Source organism: Rhodnius prolixus, unplaced genomic scaffold (assembly GCF_049639745.1).
Source record: "Rhodnius prolixus isolate KJV_2025 unplaced genomic scaffold, Rpr scaffold_5, whole genome shotgun sequence".
NCBI classification, from domain to species: domain Eukaryota; kingdom Metazoa; phylum Arthropoda; class Insecta; order Hemiptera; family Reduviidae; genus Rhodnius; species Rhodnius prolixus.
In genome coordinates this window covers 10671179-10689982 of record NW_027411624.1, presented here as the reverse complement: position 1 = coordinate 10689982, position 18804 = coordinate 10671179, and the positions used below count along the sequence as shown (strand labels likewise).

Genomic DNA, 18804 nt, shown 5'->3' with positions numbered 1-18804 from the left:
AAATGAATAAACTTAAACTTGTACAAAACATTAATTAAGTGAAAATAAATAATTTTCTGCACCTATTAGATTTATAAACAAATTAATACATTGATAAAATTAATAATAATAATGGGGAAGAGAATAACTGGATAGTTAGCGTTCTGGATTCCCACGCGGAGATCACTGGTTCCAACCAGCTGCTGATCTTTAGATTTTCTCCCTTAGAGCTTCTTATAGCTCTGTCCGATAATGAACAGTGTAACGAAAGAAAATTATCCGGAGGCCGACAGTACACTGAAAAAAGCTATTGCTCTAATTAATAGTTGCTGAAAAAAGTAAAAAAGTCCAACTTTCTGTCGTGTTTTTTTTTTTTTTACGAAGTGCATTTTAGGGTAATGAAACCAATTATTTACATAATACCGTCTAGAGGCGCTAATGACCTCAGCTGTTGATGCGCCAAAAAAAAAAAAAAAAAAAAAAAAAAAAAAAAAAAAAAAAAAAAAAAAAAAATACCGTCTAGATTCCTTAATCTCCCTTAACGTTATCCCTAATTAAAAAGTGGCTAAAATATTTTTCTCGAAACTTACAGGGCAGGACCTGTAGAAGTGATCCTCAGGACAATTACAAAATCCTGAAGGACAAGGTTAAAAAGAATAAGTTTTTTTGTTTGTTTGTAGACACAAAATAGATGGATGTAGCTCCTTATTAGGCGTAATTGGGAAACAAGTATTATTTTCTAACATAATCTAAATAAGTCTCTTAAGGCCAAGAGAGCTTTACAACTGTCTAACTGTTTGGCGTAATACGAATTACATACTTCCCTATATTACTTAATTTCAAATTTATTTTTTGAAGTCTGATTTTAACAACATTTAGCGCTACCCAAACAACATGAACTCCAATTTTCTGTCTCAGAAAATAAAATCGTTGAAATGGTCATTTAAATGAATTAAAATCTAGATTCATTGTAACTTCTTTACAAAGAACTATTACCCTTCATTTCTTTAGTTTATACACATTTTAGAAAAACTCATGCAATCTGTTCGCCATTGGGAGTTTTACAACAATACGACGGCCTAATAGTTTCCCTGAACTAAAATTGGTTAGAATGTTGAACTACTGAGACGCACTATTACTTCTAGTGACTGAGTTTCGGCGCGATTAGAAAACTTTATCTGAATTAGGGAAGGATCAAGGCAAGGTGTAACACAAATATGAAATTAATCCAGCTGCACATTAAGAAATCTTAATTTCTTTATATCTAAGATTGAACATAACTATTATATCCTTTGACTTACTTAAAAAGATAAGATAAAAGAATCATCAAAGGAAGTGACAACAATAAACTGTAAATAGATATTAAAATTTCTTTGATGGTAACAGTTATTGTTGATATATCTGATGAGCCTTCTGCAAATAATTGATGATTATTAATATAAAACAATGATTTATTTCTTCTTGCTTAAATAACTAGAAGCCAACCCATCCTCCAAAGTATTATAAGCACGGTAAATTGTCTAAGTACAATAAACTTTCAAATAAATACTTTGCATTGAAGCTTAGAACTCTTATAGAATGTAATAAAGTTCGTTTCAATTCACTGAAAAAATTATTTTGCTATAACTTTTATTTATAATATTTTATAAATTTATTTTCTGGCGATTAAATTTCTGATGATGATACGATAGTTAAGCATGGGTTACTACAGACAGGCGAAAAGAAAATTGTAGATGAGCAAAATGGAGTACTAGAGGTCCACTCCATTCTGCAAAGTCGTGCAGAATTTAGAGGACCAGTTAAAAGAAGTTAAGGGCGTACAGGGCATGTCACAAGAATTAACAAGCAGAAATTCAATCGCCAGAAAATAAATTTAAAAAATAAATAAAGAAGTCCAGAGCGAAAAGAAAGAGAAGCAGTCCAAAGTTGTCACAGCTGAGCTTTAAAATATTTTATTTAAATATAAAGGAGTGATATTCTTCAATTTGAACATTGAATATAGTTTCAATTTACAAACTATTTTAATCGGCCTGGCACAAGAGCATTAGTTTTATTCCTTCTTTTCCACAAATAAATAATTAACATTTTTATTAACTATTTTCCTTGTACATTATACTATTTATATTCTATCTTTAAATATTAACATATGCATACAAACTCATATAAATATAGAAATTACATATAAACATAGGCTTTTTGCTGGACACGTTAGCCGAAACCTAGTTAGAGAAAGTAATAAACAAGGGAATCATTACAGCTTTATAATTTTTTTTAATGTGATCTTAATTTAATGAAATTTTTGAAAATCAATTATCATGTAAAACCTAGCTTACCTTCCGCTACTCCAAAAAATAGCATAGAAATAAGCATAGTTGTTAGTACTAAACTAATTGCCATTATTGAACGTTGTGGCCTTGTGAATAAACTTCGGGGATGCCTAAAACAAAATTAGACAAATAAACACTAAAACTGGATAAAGATTCTCATTAAGGAAGAAGATTTTTACTGAAAAATTACTCATAATAATTTATCTTGCATAAGTGTTTCTAATTGTTTATTTATTTTTAATTTTATAAGGAAATAATAACATAATAGGGAAAGGATTAGTTCAGTGTTAGTGAATACTGGATACTGGGTTCGAACCCAGCAGCTGGCACTTATATTTTCTCTTTCTAGGAGCTTCTTACAGCTCACTATTCTGGTGAGAGACAGTGTTGTCTGTACGAGAGAATACTGCCCAGAGGCTGGTATTGGACTGAAAAAGCTCCAGGCCAATGAACTCAGATGTTGACGAGTCTTGAAAAAAATAAACAAAAATTAAAAATAATAATAATAGTATTAATAAAATATCAAAGAATACATACCTTAACAGTATACTGCTCCAAGTATGCGTTTCTCTGAATCCTTGTAAAGTATTGTTTATCAATAACTCGGTCTTTGTTTCAGCACTCAAAGGATGGAAAATATATAGAAAGTAATGAGTGTGCATATTCTTCAGATTGGAAAATGAAATCCATTGCTCAATAGGAAAAATATACTGTGCATTGCTTGACAAATCATAAATATAAATTTTTCGGCAGAACCTGAAACGGTAAATGAATAATAGTACACATCCTCGCGTACCTTCTGTCACAAGGAGTGCTAAACATCACTTAAAAAGACGGAAAAAAAAATCGCATCATTTTTCATATAGATACAAAAACTAGTTCAACTTATATTCGATTCTTTAAAAGAACAATAGAAATTGAAGAATTGAATAGTTAATCTTTTGATTTAAAACTAGTTTTTGAACACCTACAACAGAAATTCACAAATCAGATGAAGTATTTTTGTCCATTAGTGGTATATTAATCGTGCATGATAAAGTGAATAAGTACTATTATTGGCTTTTATTGAAATATTGGTATTCTCTGACCAAAGCGAGTTTGGTTTTTAAAAAGACGTCAGAAAAGTCTGAAAAGGTACCGACTTAGGAAGCGTAAGTGGGCACGAGTTAAGACACAGCGTGCTTTTAGGTTAATAAAGGTCTAAACGATTTTGAGAAAATCTTTCACAAAACGCAATAGGCAAACTAATCACTAATAGATATATAATCTACTAAAATGAAAAATGTATTTAACTAGTGTTTCCTGAACTTATGTGCTAACACTCACACACACCAGATGATAATCACAATCAAATTGCTGCAAGTGAATTAGTTTACCAAAAACAGTCTTAATTCATTGAAACGCAGATGCCTCTGCCTACACGCATAAGTACAACCGAGTATAACTGTTGCCATTTGTATGCGGAAAAAGTGCTTTTGAAATCATTGAGGTACGATTTAAACACCGGCTTAAAGAAAAACGACTTAGGAGACTTTCCCCAACGTACATAAACATGCACTTCAAGCCTGCCTTGAAAAAAATGAATAAAAGTAAGTGAGAGTGTTCTATGGTGGATCCTTTTTAAAAAAATTAGCTGCAATTTCTCATCTTTCTTGAACTATGCTTAACCGCATAGCACAAAACTGAACGTGAAATTGAATGAGAGTCGAATATTTATATCAAAAGTCACTTCATTTCTCTTATACAATAAGATACTACAGTAGGATACTACTACTATTTCATGCAAATTTAGCTTTAATTTATTTTATTCATGCTTTTTTGAATTTAAATTGTATTTTTTGCATATTTAAACATTTCAACGCGAGAAACATTTTTAGACGAATAATGCATTAAGGAATAAAAATAAGAAATCTCTACGTACCATGATGGAGACTTTCCTACATTATCGTGCCAAATGGCAATATATTTTACTCTACCGAGATCAACAGGGGTAAATATCAGAAACCAATCATCGTAACCTGTCTTCAGCGTTGGCCTCAATTCGCTCTTAAGAATATGTGCCTAAAACAATCATTTTTAACGGTTTACAATTAAAGCTGATGAAGCTGAAAAATGAAGACGACTAATTAAAGTCTAGGGGCATAATGGCCTTAGATTTTGACGCGCCTTAAATTACAAATCATATCTCCAGTTATTTGTAAACATACATGTACGTTATATGTACGTATAGTATTTAGTTTATAGGTTACAACCAGTTACAAAGAAGTTGTTTTTTTTTATAAAAAAAAATTCCAAAATAACTAAATACCGAAACAATAGTAATAAAACTAACAGTATCCTGAAACCTCCTTTTGTATATCTATTCTAAATTGTAAATAAACTTTTTCAAATTCAAAAACTAACACTACAATCACTGATCCTGTAGTTTTCCGACAACTGCCTATCACCCCTTTTGCACAACATAAATAGCACAGTGAGGTGCCAATCCTCTGGTTATTGTTCAGACTCAAGAATTTGGTGGACACTTATGTAATTGTATACTACTATTCATCTTTTTTATAGACTGACTGATTCATGCAAGTAGAAGAAATAATCGCTATTTTCAGCATTATTTTTTATTTATTTTAGCCAAGCTTTCGACCAAGGGACTATAAAATCTTCAGGACTTGTATCATTTGATATCTAATTAAGTACAAATCTATTAATAAATACATCGATACATCAAAAACCACTATTAGGTTAACACATCCTTATAATTATAAGCCCTGAAGACAATTTGTATATATGTATCTTGTCATCTAAATGATCTATACCAACTTAATAACAATGGAAATCATCTCATATCAAGGTTAGGAATTATCCCAACGACAGGTAAAACACTACACCAAAACTTACTAGGTTAGATCAAAGAATATTCAACTGCTGGAACGAAATGAAAAAAAAAACTTAGTCAAAATTTACCTATATGATCATTTTCTATTGATCAAGAATCTCTTGAGCCTTGGCTAAAGAAATGGAGAATTAAAATAAATGAAAGCAAATGTAATTACATTACGTTCTCTCTCAGGCGAACAATCCTTCCTCCCGTTTACCTTAACCTCCTCTTCCTACAACAGATTGTGTTAAGTACCTAGCACATTTCAAGGACAAACGTCTAACCTGAAATCCATAAACTAGACTCAAACGGAAAGCACTAAACAGACGTTTCAAACTTCTCTCTAGACTTCTCGACAAACGATCTAAACTTCACTACAGAATAAACGTCATATCTACACCATGATACTGAAACCTGCCTCGACTAACGGAATGGAACTTTGGGACTCAGCCATAGATTCCAATATCTACAAGAATCCAATTCTTCCAGTCAAAAACACTCCGTAGAATCGCTAATGCTCCTTACTTTGTATCCTAACTCTACCTTGCACCGAGATTTCCTTGTTCCCTATGTTTCAGAAGCTGTAAGATCCCGTTACATTAAATTCCATACTTCAATTACCTCACATCCCAATCCTCTAGTATCTCATGTTACTACTCTACCAGGAAATCCTCCCAGGTGGTTGAAGCGCAGGTGGCCACGCGACTTCTAAATAAAGTAACTGCTAGAGTTCAATTGTGAACTGTACCTCTTTGAGAGTTTAACCAACGGGTGAATTCTCCCCTCATACTATTATGTATTTATCCCAAGTGTCATGTTGTATCAGCTTTACTTATTGCAGAAATATACTGCAGTTGTGGAAATAAATAAAGTTAAAAAAAAAAAATCATTTTACATAGAGAATCAATGATCTTCACAAGGTGATTGGGATAATTAGATCCTTCGTCAAACTTCTTATTAGGCAACATTCATCCACAAATATGGTGAAAGATCTAAAGCGCGACTCTGCATTGTTTACTCGAAATTGCAAAGCTTAAGTTCCGCAAGGCTAGTACATGTCTGTATACAAAGCATATGGCATTGGTGGTTACACGCAATTAATGTCAATAAAATATCCATATTGAAATTGGATACCAAGAACAAAAGCAGTAGAGCAATAACTATTGAACTAACTGAAAGAATATCTACAAATCATACGAATAAGATCACCATTGAAAGTTTCTTGTTGAGCCAAATATACAGATAGAGCTCTTCTTCACTTAAAAGAATCAAATAAATAAATAATGCTAAAAATCAAAGAAAATTTTCATTTTTTACGAATAAAATTAATGTTTTTGAATTAGAGATACTCACATGACTATTTCCAAGTTCACCATATATTTTAATACCAACGTTAGCAGTAGTTCCAGAAAATACTTTATTACCAGTATATACTGCTATTAAGTAAATATATTGATCAGTAGAATAATTATCTTCCAATATTAACACAAGTTTCTGAAATGCATAAAATGAATTTAATTGGCTTGTCCTACCGAGCTTTTTGTAAATAAAATGTTGACCTGATTGTTAATTAAATTAAGCCATTGAGGAAGTAAAATATACTCGTATTTCATCTCTATCTATCAGTACTTTAATCAGAATCATTCGATAAAAAGGGGTCTTAAACAAAAATGTCCTTCTACTAAGATAAAGACTAAGTTTCCTGCCTAAATATTCCCATTTAATATCAAATACTCATACATGGGAAGTCAGTTACATAGAAATTCGTAATGATATATCTCATTAGGTCTAGAGGTCGTTTAATTCTAGCACTAATCGAAAAAGCTGCTTGACTGCGATAATCATTAACATTGTTTAATCTTCTTACATAAATACATTTTTTAACACATAAGCCTACTCTGTTGAAGAAGCAAACGCCGCACAGTTGAAGATCGCAAGAACCTCCTGGTGGCCTGTTAAACACTGCGCTGGGGAAGCATTAGAAGAACCAGAAGTGCTCTGCCAGTTAAAAAGGTATTGCCTTAAGGTTATATAAGGTTTTATAATGAATTAGGTGGAAAGAAAAAAAGTATATTCTTTCCCATAGCAAGTGGCAATTAAAATTTTGCTATTGTTTGTTGATAGCCACTTACATAAAATAGAAAAATAGTTTTGAAAGACAGAATTGTGATGAGATAGTTGAGGAAACGAGGTGTCTCTGATACCTATTGATGGGTGGACCATTCGACCCAAGAAATGGTGGTCCATTTGATAGCTACGTTACCAGCTTAATTAAATTATCTAGAAAAACAGTGTTATGGTTCGAAAGGCAGAACCGTAAGTAACAATGATCATGTGAGAGAGAAGACTTTAATGAACATACGTGCGATAACAACCGATCGGCTTGATAGCAAATAATCTGACTTGCCCACACGGAGTCAAGGCATAGAAGAATGCTCTCTCTCTGTGTGTAGGGAAGTCTTCTGCGTGCTGTGATCTACCAGGTTCTACACTCCACATGTGAGGGACTGTGGATGCTGAAAATGAGAGAAAGCAGACATACTGCCGGCTCCTGTCCTCTATTTTATTGTATTTATTTATATTTTGTTCTTGGGGAACCCGCATACAAAAGAATTGAGCTGTACAAATGAAAAACTAAACAAACAAAATAAAGCACATTAATCTTACCAGAAAAAGAGACCCTCTCTACAGAACCTAGTTTCCTAGTTGCCTCCTGGAGATAAAAAAGAATCCAAGAAACACTGTTGTGGGCTTTTCTTGGATAATCTCACTTTCCGCTTTCTGGCTTTACTGACTTTCGTAAATCTGATGTGCTATGTGTGCCTGTTTCCTATGGATAATATTCCTGACCACCCAAGTCCATCAAAAGCTTAGAAATATCATCTTGTGAACGTATAGTTTTTGCTGTTGTATTTTCTAACATACGTAAGAAAATCTTTCCTTTTTTGAACCAATTAAATTTGATGTTACATTTTATTGAATTGATTTTAGGTGCTTATATAAGTTATATGTAAGAGAAGACACCATTTCAGTGATATAAATTTTTTCGGATAGTGCACTAGAAGGGATTTCTGTTTTCTCTTTTACCTTCCTGACAAAGTCTTTTTTGTTAACATTACTGATAAATTTAACTAATATTGGTCCTTTATTAGTACCATTTCTCACTCTGTAGTAGGAGTAAACTCTGTCACGGTTTGATGGAAAAACTTCGCAAATTTTCTTAAACATTTCCAGTAAATTCTCCACTGGAGTTTCTGTAAGTTGGTAATTTTAATACCGTTGTATTTGGAAAACTGAAAAGTATCATTCAGTTGAAGTTTCAACGCAGTAACCTCTTGCTTCAGTTTTACATTTTCTTCCTTAATTAGTTAATTTCTTTATGACATTTCTTGAAATCATCATATACATTTACCGACTTTCTTTTAATTTCCTCTTTACAACTATTAACTGAGGAAATATGGGATTCATGCATTATTCTAATATCTTCTCGAAAATAAAAAACAGCAATTGCACAATCTGACCACAGAGCGCCCAGTTTAGCCCTGACTGTTATGGTCATGGTCCAGAACCCCCACAGCAAGCACTGTTTGTATTCTCCTACCACTATCTGAGTAGCAACTGTTTTCTTACTACTTCTCTCACTACACTTTTATCCGAATAACTATTAATAAAATTAGCAACTTCACTCAGAGACATTGAAGTAAGATATAGAGCAAAAATTATGATTTTCACCTCAACAGAAAGCTCACAAAAACTCTTTCGAACGGTACCACTTTTTTATAAATTGCACAAAAATTAAAGTAAAAAAATGTAAGAAACGCAGAGCAATATAGAGTAGGTTTTTCTCACGAGCCCAGCAGAACCTTAACCCCCCCCGCAAGGCCACTTCTATTCATGCGCGTTATGTGAAGTGAATGAGTTAATTCCTTTCACTTCGGATTGCGATGAACATAAAATAAATAGTAATAAATCTTGTTAATTTTTTTTAAGGACAGGTAACGGTGACCAAGGTAGATCCGCAGAGAACGTATGCGGTTAGAATTGATTACATATCTTTTAGTATATTAGGACTCAACAACGCATGCTAGCAGAACTGCTAACCACATTCTTCTTTGTCGGGTCACTACCATTAAACATTAGAGCTAAAATTCTAAAATTAAAGCACTAATGTATACCTGTTCCACATTGATTCAAAATTCATCAAGTTCGGTAGTTGCATTCCTTTTTTAAAAAAAAGATAATTATATGCGTAATTATACATTTTTTAGTGATGTAAGATGAAGTATTAAATATTTCCCTTTAATTCTTACCTTTATTTCATCTCTTTTGTCCATAATTCTTCCCCATGTTATCAAAATAATTAGCAAGAGTAATAAAATGCCAACCATAACTGCAGCATAAAAGTTCATATTAATTGTAGTCAATAATTCAATATCGTGAATGAAATCAATCTTATTAGGCACAGGGAATACTGCTGCAGAGAATAATGAAAGATGACTACATATACAATGCACTTGTGCCGGTGTGAAGTCTTCACCAACCTGCAATGTAATGAAGTTAATGTTAACAGATTTAGTCGGAAGAAAAGAATAATGCCAATTTAAGTCATGATTTTTTTATATTGCTGAGATTTATCGTAGGGACTAGGTCATCTTCAGAGCTTAATGACAATACAATATTTTTATATTGTTATAAAGTTCGTGTATCTTCTGTCCTGCCTGCTAATCCGGAGTTCATAAGCAGCTACTGTATAAACATTACTTTTCTAGTATTTTTTCACGCAAATATTCCTCATGCACACTTATGTATGCATGCATGCATTGACAATGCATCAATAGAATCACACACCAAGCAAACATTCTCCACATAGCACATCTATACCAAACATGAACTCATAAATTACACAAGAATAAATGAAATAATATTTACAATTAAAATTAATAATTTAACCTACCTGACAAGCACCAGACACCCAACTTCCATCGCCCCATACTTTACAAAATACACTGTGTCCTCTTATTTCATAAGAAACTTCTGTTCCAGCTGGTGTCTGAAAAAATATATATACATAATATATAATTGCCACATAAACTAAGTTAGAAAAAAACACTAAGGTTTTTGTTATATTGAACTAATTTCTGCAAATTTTCAATGAGAAAAATATAATTCATAGAGCGGTGTGAAAAAACTATCTATTGCTGTAACAGATCACGAATGTTTTATCGAAAGTGAACCCACTTCGTGCAGCGAAATAATGTGAGACAGAAGTCAAATAATGTAAGTAGAAGTCAAAATCTTAACAGCAATCAAAGAAATACTTGCTACGATGATAATATCAACTATATTATCCATTACAGCCAACCCAACCACATTTTTAGTCGAACCTATTTGTTAACTAATTGCAGTCTGGTTTATAACAATAGATCATATGTAATCGAGAGAATGTGGGTGAGAAATAGAGAGCAACTTCTGGCTTTGTTAGAGTCATTATCACGGTAAGGCGTGGCCGTCGAGACCAGGCCGGATGCTATAAAGCCCCAGTCTTCTAGTGAGAGGCTATTGAGTTTTTGACGATTTAGTACCAGTCTGTAAGGTGTCCAACTTATATCAGAAATAAAAACTTCTTGCATGTGTTGGAAGAAACGACAAAGAAAATAAGAGAAATAAATTTCAATATAAATTAAATGATCATATAGATTTGGTGGAGTTTTTCCAAAGTAAGGATTCGTAGATATGCTAGAATATGTTGTGAGATGAATGGATCAATGCTACAAAGATAACTATAACATTGGTACAGAAGTTGCTAACATTAGGATAGAAAATGACCCTTGATAAAATAAAGACATAGTTAATCAGAAATTTAGCTAAAAAAAAATTATCCCGAAGTGCCAGGAGTTTCAGCAGAGACAAAATTTTATTGGATGAAATAATAAGCATCCTTCCATTTCAAAAGATTATCAAGATGTTCTTTGGCAATGATTTTTTTTTTTTTTTTTGCATTATCAACTTTTTTTATTGAGATGCAAAATCTTTTTAGAGAAACTGTAATACCCGTATAGAAAAAGTTACAAGATTCAAATTATAAAAGATATTATCCAGCAACGTACATACAATCCAGGTTACAAAAACATAAGCTAATCATATTACTTTATGTACGAAACTGACCTTCTTATCTGGTAATATACCAATGTAAACAAAAACATGGTCTTTATTGTCTCGAATAATGTATGAAGTATTATGGTTAATAAATAAATTAATCTTTTTTGAATCAAGAAAGTGAACGAAAACTGGCCTTTCATCTTCTAAAATAATCACCTAAAATTAAGAAACATTAATTTACAATTTTTTTAGGATTTAATTTACAATGATTTTATTATTTTTGTTCCTCTAAATGATTATTGTCAATAGCATCCAAAGCGAAACATAGAACCAAAGAAATAGGGAAATGCATTTTGAAGTTATTTAAATAATTATTAATCAAGCACCACACTCTCAACGCTTTGACATAAAAATACTATAAATTTAAATAGATAGATAGAAAAATACCGAATTTAGTTTTTTACAAAAAAATTATAGGGGTTGTGTATTTCCTTTTTTACAAACAGAAATAAAGAAAGAATAAACACATTTATAAAAACTAAAACAAAAAGCAAAAGCAACTAGGAAACCAAATACAAAATAAAATAAAATGAACTTTTTCAGATTTACCAACAAAATTATAATTAGTACACTAATTTAATAATTTTTAATATGTATACAGGGTGTACACGGAGGAGAGGTCGAAACTTCGGAAGGTGATTCTGGGCATCATTTGGGACAAAAAAATCTATATAAACTATGCTCGATTTTGCTCCGTTTTATAGATATTTTTAATTTTATGATTTTTCAAGGTATTACTACTTTTTAGCAAACAGTTGTCTATGTTTCTCAAACTTCTAAGGCTAAAGCAATTTCAATAAGCTCATTAGAAAGAAGGTTAAATTTAATTTTAAATAAGCTAATTTATATTTCAAAATAATAATATTAAGTACTTCACTTTGTGGGCCCAAACATAAGAAATTGCAACTTTCTATTTTTTCAAAAATCTTTGAATTCATTTTTCTCAAAAATATTATATAAGTTTAAACCGTGCAATACTCATGCAAACATTCTACAAACATCCAAAGGTATACCATGAAATAGTGGTTATTTTAAAAATTGATGCAGAAATTTCTTATAAATTGCAAAAAATAGACCACAAAACAGCGTCGGCATTATGAAAGGAATTCATCTAGTACCATAAGAATATAATTGATCAGAAACATCAAATTCAGTACATTTTTCGCAAAATTTTGTATGTTAAAGGGGGTGGTTCTAAACCTACATACCAACCAGCATGCCTACCAGACAGGCAAGTCTTTCAGCCATATTCAGTTTATTAAAAGATTTTCAAAGTCAATTAAAATAAATTTAAGATCACAGCCCTCAAAAGTTTGTAAATCTGTTAAAAAAAAATAAAAAATAGAAAAAAAAATTGTGTTATTTTAGAAATATTAAAGATGCGAAGTTGGGTTCCAATAGATATTGTTTATTTACAATCCTCGTAAACTTTATCTGTATCAGATACTCCACTGTGTCTATTCACTATTACCCCTTCCAACTCACTAATCATTGCTTCAAATGAAATGTTACCTTAAATTAAGTATTTCAATAATTTGTAATTCTAAAACTGTTCGACAAAAATACTTGAAATTTAACCACAATAACGTATGAGTTTATTGAACATACACATCAAAAATCACAACATAACTCCTCGTACAAGCACAGTTATACTTCGAAAAAAAAACAGAGCCGATCTTACTCGTGTCAGAGGTAATACAGTACTCTAAACTAGTGCTTCTCAACGGGGGCCAAATGGCCCCCCTGTGGGCCACAGCATATTTAAAGGGGGCCACAGAAAAAAAAGTAAAATTAGGGGGGCCACGGAAACTTCTGTAGAGGGCCACACAAACTTTCACGAACAGTATTTTAAATATTTAAAAAATGAATAAAAAACAAATGTAGCAATTTAATAGAAAAAAATGAATATTTTCACGTCAATTTGTATATGGGGATATATTATGGCGCGCCATTCTCACACACAAAACAAAATTATAGCTAATAGTGCAAGTATGCGCACATTGGCGCTGATCTGCTCCCAACAATTAATTGAGCAATTAAAAATTAAAAAATTTGCTTTGCAAATTGATGAAACTACTTTACAGAGCAATGAAGCTCTTTTGATGACATATGTTCGATTTTTTAATGATAATCAACTTTGTGAGGAAATGCTTTTTGCCCAAAAACTCAACGGATACTAAATAAAGGCGAAACAATATTTGAAGTAGTCAAAAAATATTTTATAGAAATTAATATTCCTTTAAAAAATATTATTGCTTGTGCCACTTCACTGAGCTGCAGCTATGGTGGGTAAATACAGAGGATTTATTGCTCATTTAAAAAATGCTATTCCTGAAGTGTTTTGTAATCACTGTGTACTTCATCGCCAACATTTAGTTTCAAAAAAATTTGGAGGACGTTTGCATGATGCACTAGCTATTGTAATAAAATCAGTAAACTACATAAAATCAAATGCACTTCAAGATCGCCTGTTTCAACAACTTTGCAGTGAAAATGATGAAAATTTTCAGCGTTTAGTAATGCATACAGAGTTAGATGGTTATCGAAAGGAAATTGCCTGCGCCGTTTTGTTGAACACTTTAGGATAGCATTGTATCATTTTTACGAGATAAATCGATTGGACAAGAAATTATTGCTGTTAAATGTGATATATTTTATCTTTCAAATATATTCGAAAAATTAAATTTATTAAATAAGGAGTTGCAAGGAAGAAACAGCAGTCTTATTTCTTCGAAAGAATCTATTACTGCTTTTCTTCGAAAACTCAAACTATTTTGGCACAATGTTGGACGACGTGTTCTGATACAGTTTCCATCATTAGCTACTCTTAATGCAGAATTGAAAGATGATGACATTATAGTATATGTTGAGCATTCGAAACAACTACATAATTATATGCAATACCGATTTAATGATTTGATCGAAATGGATGTGCCAAACTGGTTAGTAGATCCATTTGGAGTATGCTGCTGAAGTTGATACAAAATACACAAGAAACACTTATTGAGCTACAATGCGATATTACAGCTCAAGCTAAATATAAATCTAATAAACAAAATTTCTGGATTTGTAATGAAATTGCTAGTAAGTTTCCCTTACTTTGGGAAAAAGCAAATTTATTTTTTACAGCATTTCCCAGTTCTCACCTGGTAGAATCTGCATTTAGTAGAGTGGTTTATTTATTATCAAAAGAACGAAATCGACTTGATATTGAAAAAAGGGGAGACCTTCGTCTGTCACTGACAACTATGGAGCCAGATATAAAAAAATTGGCTAGTTTACATCAGGCGCAAGGATCTCACTAAATAAAACTTCTTAATGAGATCCTTGAGAAATTTTATAGAATATATAGTAAAGATACTTGATGAAGTAACTGGTTAAGAGAAATTCGTTTCTACTTTATGCAGAAGAAATAAGGAAGTTAACTCAGGAAGGAAGTAATTTGTAAGGCCTTCCATGGAATTTTTAGAACTATCCTTCGAGGTAACCACGGCACAATTACGCCCTTTGCATATCAGACCTGAGGTGTTGCAGGATCGATTTACATCAATCGATCAATCAATGTTGCAAGTTCAATCGATGAAATCAAAAATGTCCTACAGTTTTTTATTAAGCTGCAGCTTGAAAGGATGTTGAAATATTAACTTTTTCATATGCCACCGTAAGAAAACTAAAAGTAAATATTTGAATACCCTCTTAACTCGAGTGTAAAGGGAAGGGATTAGCTATGCGATTAGCGTATTGGATTCCCACGCGGAGATCCCGGGTTCGAAACCAGCTTCTGGGCCCTAGATTTTCTCTTCCTAGGAAATTCTTAAAGCTCAATGTCCGGTTATGGACAGTGATGTCTGTAACGACAGGAAACTAGCCGGAGGCCGACAGTGCACTGAAAAAAGCTCCTGGATGAAATTACCTCATATGTTGATGCGCCTGAAATCAATAAATAAAATTCGAGTGCAATTACTTCTTGACACTGCATTGCCAATGCTCGAACTTAGTCAGTTATTGCCAATGTGGAGTCATATTGACTCCATAGTTTATTCTTTATCTTTTTTTATATTGATTTCAATTTTAATAATAAAATTTGCATTAAAGGATGAGAAAGAATAGGAATTAGACCGAAAAAACAAATTTTGGCGCTGCCCCAAATCGGCTTTAATATTTCACACAGAAGGAATTAACTTCAACTTAAGATCACAGAAATTTCAGTTTTTTCTAGAACCCTGATTGACTGCCTTCTGATCAGGGAGGAACATCTTCATTTTTTTAATTATATTCTCTATTTTTTCAATTACTGTGTGCTGCTGACACGGATCGGAAATTACCCAATTCGCCACAAGTTTTTGCTGCAATTCGGACGGAAAAGAGGCTTTTTTTGTGCCTTAATACTTTCTATGAAAATTATGTAAATTTATCAAATAAGCATTTAGGCAATAAATTGGAGTCAATATAATAACAGAAAATCTACTTATATTACCAATCATGAGGCGAAATGATTCCGGAATATTTACGTGTAACGCCAATCTGGAGTCAAAATGTCTCTAACGATTCAAGTAAACTAATCTGCAAAAAGAAACTAACAGCCTTCAGCTCGTGACTATCAAATGGTAAGAGAGTGGAGATAGCATATCTAAGAGCATTTCGGGACAGCTATGAGATGTGGGGAAACCGAGCCATTGCTATTTTTTTTTTTTTTTTGGAGTCAAATTGACTTCGGATTGGCAATGCAGTGTTAAGGAATTACTTGAGGTAATACGAGGTAGATACAGAAAATATTTTCGGTTGTAATTTGGAGACTGCGTGTTTATTTTAGATAATAATAATAACACTTTATTTACAAGATAAATAAAAAGAAATAAATAAATAAGTATTTTACGGCATGAATAGATCCGTCTGCCGGAAGTAGGCAAGCACATACCATAAAAAGTGTTAACAAAAACAAAAAGCTTAGAAAGAAAGATAAAAAAGTACAGACTAACCGGTGCGAAGAATAAAAAAAGAAAAAAAGTAAATACATAAATGAAGAGGAACCAGAAAAAAGCTAGAGGTAAAAGAAGAATAAAAAAAAAATTAATTTGTTAATAATTGAAGAGTTGTACAAATTGTTATCGGATTGCCATGCATGACAAGCAAAAAAGTCTTTAATGGTCGATAGTTATGAAAAATAAGTGTTCAAATGATGCACACCCTGCCTAAATGTTAGTTATTTATTATATTATTTTAGATTGTATTCAGTATTGAAACTGAATACTACAACAGCAATATTAAAGAGAATTAAAAAATGTACGCATTATTTGTTTTATTCCTAATTCGTTTTTCCAGCTAACAAAAATTTTAACTCACTCGTAATGCTTGAAGTTCTGTATTTAGAAAAATACCTCCTCTACTTCCATCCCAGATGTCCAAACGGTGAACAGTAATTGACTTATCCCTTTCATGAAGAGAATTATCTACTTGTGGTTTGTGAGCGACTCCTTTTAGTATCAATGGCTTAGCCTCCCTTAACTGAAATATTCAAAAATGCAAAAAAGTTATATCAGGGCACGTTGTGGAAATAAAAGAAAGTGAACCGACGATACAAATTTTTCTCTTTGAAAACCCAAAATTATACATGAACAATTCCATCCACTTCCGCTCTCCCACTCTTTGTTTCATTTCTAAACTTTACTTTGCTCTGGCACTGTGATAAGTATAAAAATATAGGCACTGAGATTTAAGAGAGCCACTTTACAAATTTTAGGTCACCAATGCGACCTAATCTTTAATGTCATCACTATTACTGGCAATTTTTACTGCTAAATACTTTTATTATTCATAAAATACTTATTATACTTTCATTTTGTCACATAATTATGAGAACATTTTTTCAGAGATGAGATTTTTTTGAAATACTCACTGGTAAAAAAATATGCAAAGCTCCTTTAAGACCACGCAGCCTGTAATATTTATTCCCCACCTTTTTAGATACATAAACCAACACTGGATCAGAATTCACTGTTTGATTGGCCCAATGTACAGGGTTCTTTTTTAAGTGAATAACCTAGTGAAAGGAAAAACTGGAATAATATATTTAATTCTCAATGGAATGGAAAATAAAACCCCTAAAAGAATGAAAATAATGCTCAATTAGTTCGCCAATTATTTATTAAAATATTAAGAACTATTTAGGCAAAACACATCAAATAAAGTATAATATAAACATTTTCGAGTGAGTATATTAATACAATAGTAAGAGGCACGAAAAGACTTACTATATAACTGTACAGGAACAGTGCCTCTCCTAAATAGTGTGAAATAAAAATACCTCTAACAAATTGGCCAGAGAATGCGCAGAAATGTGGTTGGAGTTGTATTACACGTTCTTGAAGAGTTTACTTTTGAAGAATTAGATCCAATCAAGTTATACTTATTTTTTAAATGGTTAAATTTATTTATATAATTTGCTAAGTACTTCAAAAAATACTTTGGAGGTTCTTGAATATAGTAATTTAAAAAATGACTTGTTATAAAATAGGACAAATCTTAGTTAATGAGAAAAGTAAATGCAGCATTACCTGTCAAATTAAGACATAACAATGTTTGACGTTCTGCACTTCTCCAGCCAGCTATCAGCAGAAAAAGGTTACACAGATATTCCGGAATTTAGAACAAGAGTACTAAGGTAGAAAAAAGAAAATACAAAATATTCAAATAAATACTTGAATTGTCCAGGCATGCGGCAAGGCAAGTTTAGTAAAGCGGTACCACTGTTTTTGGTTTTTTCTGGACAAGACAGAAAATATTGTTTCCACATCCGCCACACGGCATTCCTAAAATCCTTAGCACTACATTACCTAATTATTACTTTATGCTTGTCTATTACGAACTTCTAAAGATATATATTCTTTTCTGTAAGCTTCGAGAAATTTATCGTCAAAACGTAGAGAAGTTGAAAAATTTTTGAAAGGTGTTATTCGGTCATCGAATGCCTTTGTTTTTCCTTCCTAGAAAAAGAACGCTTAATTGCATAACTGTTACATTTTTAATTTAATATGACTTATATTAAAGTTGGTATCAATACTCGTAAAATATTGTTTGCGTAAACACGTAATAAGTCCAAAAATTCGTTTGTATACCAATACGGCCTTTATACCACAAAGGCTTCTAAAATTTGACATTTTTTCCCCAACTGATATCATTCACTACTAACAGATAGTGAAAGTTTAAAGCTTCTACAGTTATATCTTCTGGGTGGTGCATTATTTTTTGCAATAACCTTAGATACGTATTGCAAATTATGGAAATGATTTCGTGAGAGTACATTAACAAAAGTGAATTTTATCGCACATTCTATCTAACCAACACTCTTTACTTCATTCAAATGTGTAATTGTTCAGAAACTTATTTGTATCGTGAATTTTTCATGTTCCTTTGATTCATTTGGTTTTATTTATAACTTGGCCAGATCTCTAAGAGGTCGTGGCC

At 32.0% G+C, this 18804-nt stretch overlaps 1 protein-coding gene across 13 annotated transcripts in view; it reads right to left on the bottom strand.

Moving 5' to 3' along the window:
* Positions 1-18804, bottom strand: part of LOC141458557 (uncharacterized) — a 121217-nt gene that overhangs the window by 17463 nt on the left and 84950 nt on the right. For 11 of the 13 annotated variants that reach the window (XM_074136698.1, XM_074136692.1, XM_074136697.1 and 8 more), the window contains 11 exons: positions 18207-18323; positions 17237-17380; positions 16684-16845; positions 11347-11496; positions 10136-10231; positions 9492-9722; positions 6535-6675; positions 4228-4367; positions 2844-3062; positions 2313-2416; positions 1281-1392 (listed from right to left, as the gene is read on the bottom strand). In XM_074136698.1, the coding sequence (XP_073992799.1) occupies positions 1281-1392; positions 2313-2416; positions 2844-3062; positions 4228-4367; positions 6535-6675; positions 9492-9722; positions 10136-10231; positions 11347-11496; positions 16684-16845; positions 17237-17380; positions 18207-18323 (1616 nt within the window). The remainder of the gene's footprint in view (positions 1-1280; positions 1393-2312; positions 2417-2843; positions 3063-4227; positions 4368-6534; positions 6676-9491; positions 9723-10135; positions 10232-11346; positions 11497-16683; positions 16846-17236; positions 17381-18206; positions 18324-18804) is intronic. The other 2 variants (XM_074136694.1, XM_074136695.1) reach the window with 2 other exon arrangements.